Source organism: Letharia columbiana (assembly GCF_014066305.1).
Source record: "Letharia columbiana isolate WasteWater2 chromosome Unknown Sc0000042_s0, whole genome shotgun sequence".
Lineage (NCBI taxonomy): Eukaryota > Fungi > Ascomycota > Lecanoromycetes > Lecanorales > Parmeliaceae > Letharia > Letharia columbiana.
Window position 1 is genome coordinate 81079 of NW_023501086.1, and position 9248 is coordinate 90326.

The following is a 9248-nucleotide window of genomic DNA, read 5'->3' on the forward strand; positions in this document are numbered from 1 at the left end:
ACAGGAGAAGAACCTGGTGGGGCACAATTGCGACTGCTGGGTCTTGCTACTCTACTTTAGCTTTCTATACCAGGAACGGGCTCATCTGACAGGAGCCAATTTGCACCGCTGGCGCACTGAATGATTATAAGATCATCGAACAGTCCAAGCTGGTCGGGACTAGGGGAGGAGATCCTTAGGGTACGGACGCCGAGGAAGTATTCCGATTAACCCGATCTTCCTTCCGAGCGGCTTAATCCGAGACATAAAACCTCGACCGTCTCCAGGTGAAGGGCTTGACAAGAAAAGAAATCCTCACAGCAAATCTCGAATTCGGTGAGCCGCTTCTGCGCATCAAAGTACTCCGTAATGCGCTCTTAATGACCGCTTCTATGGCTCCAACCGCGCTGAAGTCGCGCAGGCGGTATCGGGTAACGTCAAAATGCATAGCCCATTGGATGTGGTATCACACACTTCGTTCAGTCTATTCGAACCCTTTACAACCGTTCCCTCGACAAGTTTGTACTCCTGAAGCCATGCTTTCGCACTACATAGCATGCCTAAGCGGCTTCATCTCAGCAGCTTCAACGCTGAATGTAGCTCCTCAAGGTTCCATCGCTATCGTTTCAGATACATCGACATCTTCATCGAACCTCTTCGAATTGCTCTCGCCATCGAAACAGTCCATATCCTGGTCGAACAAGTCCTTCACTCCTGCCCATCCACCATCTCTACCAGCCAACTCTTCAGCACTCAGAGCTCCAGGTCTGGACGTCGATAAGCCCATATTTTGGGAGATAACACCTAGCGGTAACGTCATAGGGTTACAGTGCAACGTACGCTACGGCCGTCGATTAGATTTCCGGGACTGCAGAGACGCATACAGCTACATCCAGCGAACGAACGAAAGAGTCTCGCGGATAGCACAGCGAGGCAGTGGATTGCCTCAAGATATGGGACTGCCGCAGAGAGCCTTGGGAAGTACGTCCTCCCTTCTATCACGGTTCTTTCCAATCGCCCACTACTATCGCGGGCAAAGATTACTATCGCTGATCGTAGAGGCAGGCAAAGGCAAATGCCGCATCGATTCAGAGATCATAGCGCCTTACGACACGGCACGTGCAAGCCCGAAGAACATCGCTGAAGCGAGTTATGCGTTGATTGAACGGTGTGCACCGAGGTCCGGGGGTATTGCTATCAATATTGGTCGGTGCAAATGGAGGAGTATACCTACAGAGTGACATCGTACTAAAAGCTGGACTAGGCGGAGACAATCACCTCGCTGTCCTGCTGCAATCATACACATCTACCGTCCGCTGCAAGGACTCCGATGTACCTTGGTCTCGCGAAGCATGTGCAATGATCCAAGGGGGCATGAAGGCCGATGACAAGCAGAGATTGTTCGGTGATAGCTTCCTGGACCCCGCAGTTGAAGAAGATCTGCCCTTAGAACTGGTGTCAAGTGAGGCTACCCATCCCGCAATGCCTATACTCGAAAGTCTGTGCTGACGTTAAGATTGCTAAGGGGACGAGAAGTGTGTGCTTAAGATCTTGAGTAATGCTCCAACGGATACCGAGAGTTGGTATCATCTATGGGAGGTTTCGGTTGCGCTGAATGCGATCTGTGTCAGAGCGGGGAGGAGGGGGACTGCTGATCGTCTTGGTTGGTATACTCTTGCATACCATCTGGGTTTTTGGGCATGTGAAAAGACGGCTAATTGATTCCTCCAGGCATGCATGGGAACCTCGTAATGGAAATCTCAGACCAACCCTTCGACTCGTTGGCAGGAGTTGTCAACGGTACAGCTGTAGGTCGGATCTAGATATACTCGGAGGCATTCGCAACATAATTGGGAAGAACTGCCCTCAAGTTGCACAGTCCAAAATCTGCGTTCGAAGCCAGCTTTGAGCACCCCAAGTTCCCAGTTTCCGCTTTGGGGAATCTGCCCACGATTTCTTATCCTGGCAATACGTCCGCGGAGAGCGCTCTCAATATCGCCCTCCGAGTCACGCATCATGAAAGCTCCTTCATCCCATTCCGGTATTGTCGCCGAATTCTCGGGCATGCTGCGGCGCCCGTTGGATTTTGATTTTGTTGCATATCGAGTTGGGATCATGCTTCCTTTCCGGGCACAATTTACGTCTTTTGCTCAAACCGAGTGTAGCCTACTGCGGTATCCTGGCTGGCGACAAGATCGCCATTCAATCATCGAGGACACCAATTTTTTTTTTTTTTTTTATTTCAGCAGGTCAGTAGGGCCTTGATACTCGCCTCGACTTTGTCCGGGGCGGACTCTTGGCCAACTTTTTTTTCTCGGCGACTTTGTATGGCCGTCGCACCTGTTCGCAGGATTGCGGCGGAACGAGGCTATGCACACCAACAAACAACAGCCTCATTATGTTCGACGCAAATAGGCTATTCCGCACTTCTTAAATGGGACTTCGAAGCAACTTTTTAAACCTTTTTCTCAAGTCTTTTTTTTTTTGCTTTGTTCTGCTCTGCTCTATTCTATCCTATTGCCCATTCACCATGCATTTACACACGTTCCAAAGGCCGGCCCTTCGCGCTTCCATACTCTCGACCCTCCTCCTCATCTCGCCGTGCAAGGCCTACGTCAACTGGCTCTACCCCCCCTCGAGCTCCTCAAACGCCCTCGCTTACAACTACAACGACGTCGTCTATTTCACCTGGGATTCGAACTTCACAAACCCATCCCTAACCCTCTGGTGCGCGACCGACGATAACTACTTTGCACGTGAGTCTGATCCGTCTGTCTTATTCACCAGTCATCCTCGCCCTGCAATTCCCCCCCTTCTCCTTCCTTCACCCGTCACCCCCCTTCGCGGCGTCAACTGACCCCCGAAACCCCAGTCTACACCGCCAACGTCACGACCAACGGCACGGACCCGCAGTCCTTCCCCTACGCCGACGCCTTCAACCACACGTGCCACACCTCCCTCTACTGCCACGGCTCCCCCGCCTGCGGGCCCGTCGGCCAGAGCCCCGAGTTCGCCCTCCTGCACAACAACGCCGCGGCCGCGCAGACGTGGGGGGCTCTCCGCCACGGCGTCCGTCGGCAAGGCTGCTGCCGCTCCGACCGCCACGTCCGCCTCGTCGCCGGTCGCGGCGCAGTCTGCGGGTGCGTCGGTGACGACGTCGGCTGTGAAGGGGACGGCGACGGCGACGACGCGGGCGAGTGGTGGGCTCGGTGCGGGCGCCAAGGCGGGGATCGGTGTCGGGGTTGCGCTGGGTGCTGTGGCGGTTGGGGCGGCGCTGGGGTTTTGCGTGCTGAGGGCGCGGAGGAGGGGGAGGGAGGGGAAGATGGCTTTGGGTGGTTTGGGGGTGCCGGAGATGATGAGCGGGCAGCGGTATACGACCCATCCGGGCTGGGTGGAGCCTTCGCGGCATGAGATGGATGGGGAAGTGAGGATGAATGAGTTGCAAGGGACACCGCAGGCGGAGCTGAGCTCTGTGGCGAGTCCGGTGAGATGAGGGTAAAAGGGAGTCTTGAGTACGGAGGAGGAAGTTGAGAAAGAATCTTTTTGATGCTAATCTTCAACTTATATCTTACTTTTCGCGCCCGCGGACCCCTGCCCCTTTGGCATCTTCCTATCCGTCCCCAACGCGTCCAGATCTTTCTTCTTATGATAATGCGGTGCCGCGTCTGCCAACCACTCTGCCTGTATCGGAAGGTTGCCTCGCATGTACTCCCTCGACGTGAGCACGAGCTCGTAGAAGATGATCCATTTCGGATTCACCTCGAACAGGGTGCTGCTAGGATGGAGGTACGTCGTCATGCTATTCTTCACGGTGCGGTAGCTGTCTCCACCTTTCTGCAAGCGCGCTGCGTTGGGGAAGAACCCGGCCGTGAGAGATTTCTGGACGGGCACGAGATCCTGAGCGCCGACGGAGGTGATGGTGACTTCCACTCTGTCGCAGAGCTTGGCAAGTTGATCTCGAACGTCTCGAGCGCGGGTAAGGCTCCGTTGCTGGAGGAAGTTCTCGCGCGCCCAGACATAGCTGAAGTCGCTATCGACCCATTGGTTCCAGATGTTGAGTAGGGAGAAGTGATCACCACCTTCCTTGATAGTGAAGCGTGCGCGGGCACTGTCGGCCAGTATCTTCTTATCTTTGGGGCGGTAGAAGAGGGACGCGGATTCGCCGAGCATGGCGATGATGGAGAGCACTTCTTCAACGCAACCCTGCTTGTCGGCGGCGAGGATGGAGCGGGCTAGCATGGGGTCTGTTGGGAACTCTGCCATCTGACGCCCAAGCTTGGTCAAGGCACCCTTGTCGTTCAGAGCGCCGAGGGCGTAGAGATTTTCGAGGGCGCGGATGAGAGTTTCAGCAGGTGGAGCATCCATGAAGTCGAACTCCATGAGGTCGTTGATGCCAAGAGACTTCAGCAAAAGCACCACGCTGTTGAGGTTCGTCCGTTGAATCTCAGGCATAGTCGAATCGTCGAGCTCGTTGTGGAAAGCGAACTTGGTATACAGGCGAAAGCATTTCCCGGGAGCAACTCGCCCAGCTCTACCAGATCTTTGGTTTGCGGAAGCCCGTGAGCAGGGAGTGACTACCAGTGATTCCATGCCAGTTCTCGCATTATAGACGTTCTCCTTCACGAAGCCTGGATCTATCACGTAGACAATACCGTCGATTGTGAGACTAGTTTCAGCAATGTTGGTGGCTAGGACGACCTTTCTAGCTTTCGGAGGTGTCGGCTCAAAGATCTTGCTTTGTAGTTCAGAAGGAAGATTAGCGTAGATTGGACATATGATCATCTCAGGTACTTTGGACCCCAGCTTCCTCGCAGTCTCCTGTAGATTTAACTCGGCTGCCTCGATCTCTTCTTGACCCGTCAAGAACACCAGAATGTCTCCTCTTGGCTGTGTGATGTGGATTTGGAAGATGGTAGTGACGGCGGCAGCGAGGTAGTTGGCTTCTGGTTGCGGAGTGTAGTGGATGTCGACGGGGTATCTTCGCCCAGGTATGTTGAAAATCGGGGCGTCGTCGAAGTATTTGGCGAACTTCTGGGCGTCCATGGTCGCCGAAGATATCAGAAGCTTCAGCTCTGGCCTGAATCTTGCAATGTCTTTGACGAGCCCGAAGAGAATATCCGTGTGCAGCGTCCTTTCGTGGGCTTCGTCAATCATTAACGCCGAGTATGCTCCCAGATCTGGCTCAGTCAAGAACTCCCTCAGTAGCATACCATCTGTCATGTATTTCAGAATCGTCTTATCGGACGTGGCGTCCTCAAAGCGTATCGAGTAGCCCACCTCGTTTCCAACCTTGACTCCCATCTCCTCCGCAACACGCGCTGCAACACTCATAGCAGCCACTCGCCTAGGCTGAGTGCATCCAACTTTGAGACCATCTTTTGTGTATCCAGCTTCGTGGAGGTATTGAGGTATCTGAGTCGTCTTTCCGCTGCCTGTTTCTCCGACGATGATGAGGACCTGATATTCTCCGATGGCCTTGAGGAGGTCGTCTCTAAAAGTGTAGATGGGCAGACTCTTTCGTGTGTCTTCGATCGAGAAAGCCTTCGCCTCAGCAGCTTTCAATTGTTCCTGCAGCGCTCTTTGCTCTTTTGTCAGGGGCTTCGCGTCACTGTCCAGCCTGGTGTCCATGACAAAGTTGATCTTCTGGGCATCATCGAATACATAATCATAGTCCCCCTCATCTACCCTTTCGCTTTGAGAGATCTGGGCCTTCGCCTTCGCCGTCTGTTCCTTTTCCCACTCCTCCTGCTCTGTAACATATCTCTCCTGGCCGTGCTCGTCCTTGTCCACATAACGCTTGTAGAGGGCTTCCTCTTTCTTCTTCCTGTCAATCTTGCCTTTCTCCGTGATGTAGTCCTCGGGCATTGTGTATCCGTCCCTGTGGTCATCGATCCGTAGCCTCTCCTCCGCGATACGAAGAACCTCCCTGTTCTTCGCGAATTCATCCTTTTCCCTCCTTGTCAAGTCCGGGTTGCTTCGGAGTTCTGTCGTCTCTTCGGCAATTTGTTTGCGTAGCAAGGCCAGTCTCTCCGTTTCTCGTTTTTTGAGATATTCTTGCCTAGACCTCTCCCTCAGGTCTGGCATTGCCGCCTGTCTCGCTGCTGCATCTTCAGCCAGCGCTCGCCGCTTAGCCACCTCCTTGCCTTCCCTCGTAGATGATCGATCCTCAACAAGCTTCTTCGTCTTCTCAGCGTCCTTGAGATTCAGCCGCCTGGCAAATTCGTCCTTCTCCAGCTGGTCTCTTTCCATTTCCCTCTCCCTTCGTGTCTCCTCGTCAAGTTCCTCCTCTGGCGGTTGAGCAGGAGCTGCGACCCCATCACCAAGGCGGACTCTCTTTGGGGGTGACTCTTCGAACTCCTCTTCTTCCACAAACTCCTCGTCGCCCCAGCGGTCCTCGAAGTCATCGTTGCCTTTTTGCCGCAATTTTCTGGATGCTGGTTTTCTGTCTCGCCGGTCATTGTGACCTTCCCGTCGAGGAGGACTTCGAGAGGGTGTCTGAGAAGCCATGTCCTGAGAGGTGAGAGGGACTTCAAGCATGGCGACCGAAAGGAGTATTTCAGTACAGCATTGAGTCGCAAGATACAAAGTCTACATCCGAGGCAATTCCGAAAAGGCTTGGCATGAAACTGTCCGCAACGAGAGTACTGCCAACACTGCTGATGGATATCGCACAAGTCGGATCTGGCTATAGAGCAAGCCTACCGTGGGGTGGACGGCTGAACTACTGAAAGCATGGTCTGAGTTTTTTACCGACTTCAGAGAGAACATGCGGCTTCATTGCTATGCTAGACCTGCCAGATGTAACCATCATGTATCTAACAACGCCAACAACAGCAGCATATCTCACGATGTTGCGACTGATCTCGCCTTGGATGATGTGTAATCCATGGTCCCTCTTCAACCAGCACGCTTCGCTCCATCCAGAATCTACTCCTTCTTCGCCTCCTCCTCCGCCTCGCCAGTCAACGCGTTCCTCTTTGTCTGGATACGTTCTTGTCTCCTCTCGCGTGCTGCCTTGGTCTTGTCGCGCTTGGCTTGCATTTCCTCCTTCAGGATACGCTCACGTTGCTTCTCGGCCTTAGCCTTGTGGATCTGCAGCGAGATTTGTCAGAGGGTTTTATTGTAGACTTTTAGGGTGTTATGACTCACATGCTCAACCAATGCTCGCTTGTGCTTGAAGGTGTTACCCTTGCTCAGATGGTAGAGCTCGTGGTACAAGTGCTTGTCGATCTTGCCTGAGGCGCGGTATTTGACCAAGAGGCGACGGAGGACTCGGAGACGGCGCATCCAGAGCACTTGACTAGACAGTGAGAGAAGAAAATCAGCCGACCAATTCGCTAGATCCACGACTGAGGTTGCAAATCTTATTGCCCTCCTTTGTAGCTCTTGCACTGCAACAGAAATTTCATACCTAGGCATCCTAGCATCACTCGTACCCTTCCTCTTTCCAAACCCTCTATGTCTCCCAATCCGTCGAGCGGCGGTCAACTCCCTCGCACGCGCACGCGAATGCATAGTGACCTGCTTGCGGATGATGAGACCATCGGACACGAGCTTGCGAATCGTCTGGCGGGAGTTGGCATTGGAGATTTCGTTCATTTCATTGGGATCGAGCCAGATCTTGCGCTTGCCGCAGCCAACGACGGAGGCCGCGAGGCGCTTTTGGGTGCGGAGATTGACCCTGTGAGAGAGAGTGGGTTAGCTGGGGAACAGATTTGCTGATGGAGGGGCATCCGGAGTTTTGCAGGTTCTCAGCACGCTGGGATTCACCAGACGTGACAGATAGCTCATAACCCATTCTGTCTATGTCTCAAGGGTGAAATGTAGCTTACATATTGGATGACTGGGCGTTGTTGTTGATGTGTGATGTTGTACTGATCAGAGTGGTGTCGTCGACTCATCAAAGTGTGGGCTTGTCTAGTGCGAAGCTAAGCGAGGATCTCCATTTCTGCCAAGACTTGCTCTTAGGACCTTTTCAAGGCGAGCTCGCGAGCAGTCCTCTAGGCCACAATCCTCTCTTTTTCTCACAGATGAGTACGCTATCAGTACAACAATTGCGCGGCTCAAGAAACCTGATTAGCGTCTACGTTATCTGGTCGAATCCTTTAAAGCAGCCAGCCCTCATTTGAACCCATGCATACTCCGATCTTTGGTCAATATCATATACTCGTCATATGGTAGTTTTTTAACATTGTACGCATAATTAAGTCGACCTTCATCTTCCCATCAAGCCTAGATGACGATGTTTTCCCCTATATTTGCCTTGCTAGGCGTAGATTACGGGCAGCGCTCAGCCTTTTCTACGGGATCAAAGGTATTTTAGACCAACGTACAGTGATCACTCGAGAGTGACATTCGTCTTAGTCGGAAACACCTTACTGACCCTAAGACCGGTCCGGAAAACGCCATGCCCAGAGCGCTTCGACGGTCTCGCTCCCAACGAAAATGCTGTCCTCAAGGTTCTTGTATTTAGCAGAACCCGTTCTGAAGCTAACCACGAATACTGTGGGTGACATAACCGTTAGCGTGATTCTCCCAGTGTTCAGAAGCTACGCACCAGAGTAAATAGCACCATACGGAACACTCGCATTATCTGTTAGTCCCGTGATAACATCAACCAACTCCGGCGTCGACTTTTGGATTCCCGTGGCCTAGAATTGAAGGTAGGCGCCATCGTCGGTGGAGACTAGGCCGAGGAGACTAGGGCGGGAGTGGAGCCCGAGTGGAGCCCGGATGGATCTATGGTTGGCCAATCGTTTGTGTGCGACATCGTTGCATTGATAGGGGTTTCGAACTGAGGGACTGTTAGAGAGGAGAACTGATTTTGGTACGAGGGCTGCGTAGGGTTGGCATACTCCTGGTTCGGAGACTAATGTGCCCATTGTTATGTGGCCGAGAACGAGGGTGCCACCAGTGGAGAGGTTGCCGGATCCGATTTGTAGCTGGAGAATGTTAAGAGACCGGATGCTTTGCGAGCTGCGTTCGGGATACTACTCACTACATTCTGCACGGTGAGCTGATCGTATGGATGAGGCTCCATTAGCTGACTGGTACTTAAACCCCATGAGAAGGAGGCGCGGTACATACATTCAGAACCAGAGCCGGCACTAGATAATTGACAACAACCATATTTCGATCCTTCTTTTGTTGTCTGAAAAAGCTCTTTGAAGTTGGGGCCTGCAGTAGACTCCTAGGAAGCCGTTCTATTTAACAACTGAAGATGGCTCATGCACAATGTTTACCGATCCGTTGGCTTTCATCGCGTAATC

At 52.9% G+C, this 9248-nt stretch overlaps 4 protein-coding genes across 4 annotated transcripts; 2 read left to right on the forward strand and 2 right to left on the reverse strand.

The window, feature by feature from the left end:
• Window positions 1–515: 515 nt before the first annotated feature.
• HO173_009670 (uncharacterized protein) lies at window positions 516–1802 on the forward strand (the record flags this gene model as incomplete). Its single annotated transcript, XM_037311559.1, has 5 exons — window positions 516–960; window positions 1045–1185; window positions 1244–1441; window positions 1505–1642; window positions 1711–1802. The coding sequence occupies 5 exons, from the start codon at window positions 516–518 to the stop codon at window positions 1800–1802; spliced, it is 1014 nt and encodes a 337-aa protein (XP_037161506.1).
• A 707-nt stretch (window positions 1803–2509) lies between these two features.
• Window positions 2510–3390, forward strand: HO173_009671 (uncharacterized protein; the record flags this gene model as incomplete). The annotated part of the gene is made up of 2 exons (XM_037311560.1): window positions 2510–2735; window positions 2852–3390. The coding sequence occupies 2 exons, from the start codon at window positions 2510–2512 to the stop codon at window positions 3388–3390; spliced, it is 765 nt and encodes a 254-aa protein (XP_037161507.1).
• Window positions 3391–3540: 150 nt separating this feature from the next.
• Window positions 3541–6516, reverse strand: HO173_009672 (uncharacterized protein; the record flags this gene model as incomplete). Its single annotated transcript, XM_037311561.1, has 1 exon — window positions 3541–6516. One exon carries the CDS (start codon window positions 6514–6516, stop codon window positions 3541–3543), a length of 2976 nt encoding a protein of 991 aa, XP_037161508.1.
• A 390-nt stretch (window positions 6517–6906) lies between these two features.
• HO173_009673 (uncharacterized protein) lies at window positions 6907–7777 on the reverse strand (the record flags this gene model as incomplete). Its single annotated transcript, XM_037311562.1, has 4 exons — window positions 6907–7071; window positions 7129–7279; window positions 7391–7660; window positions 7755–7777. 4 exons carry the CDS (start codon window positions 7775–7777, stop codon window positions 6907–6909), a joined length of 609 nt encoding a protein of 202 aa, XP_037161509.1.
• Between the last annotated feature and the right edge of the window lie 1471 nt (window positions 7778–9248).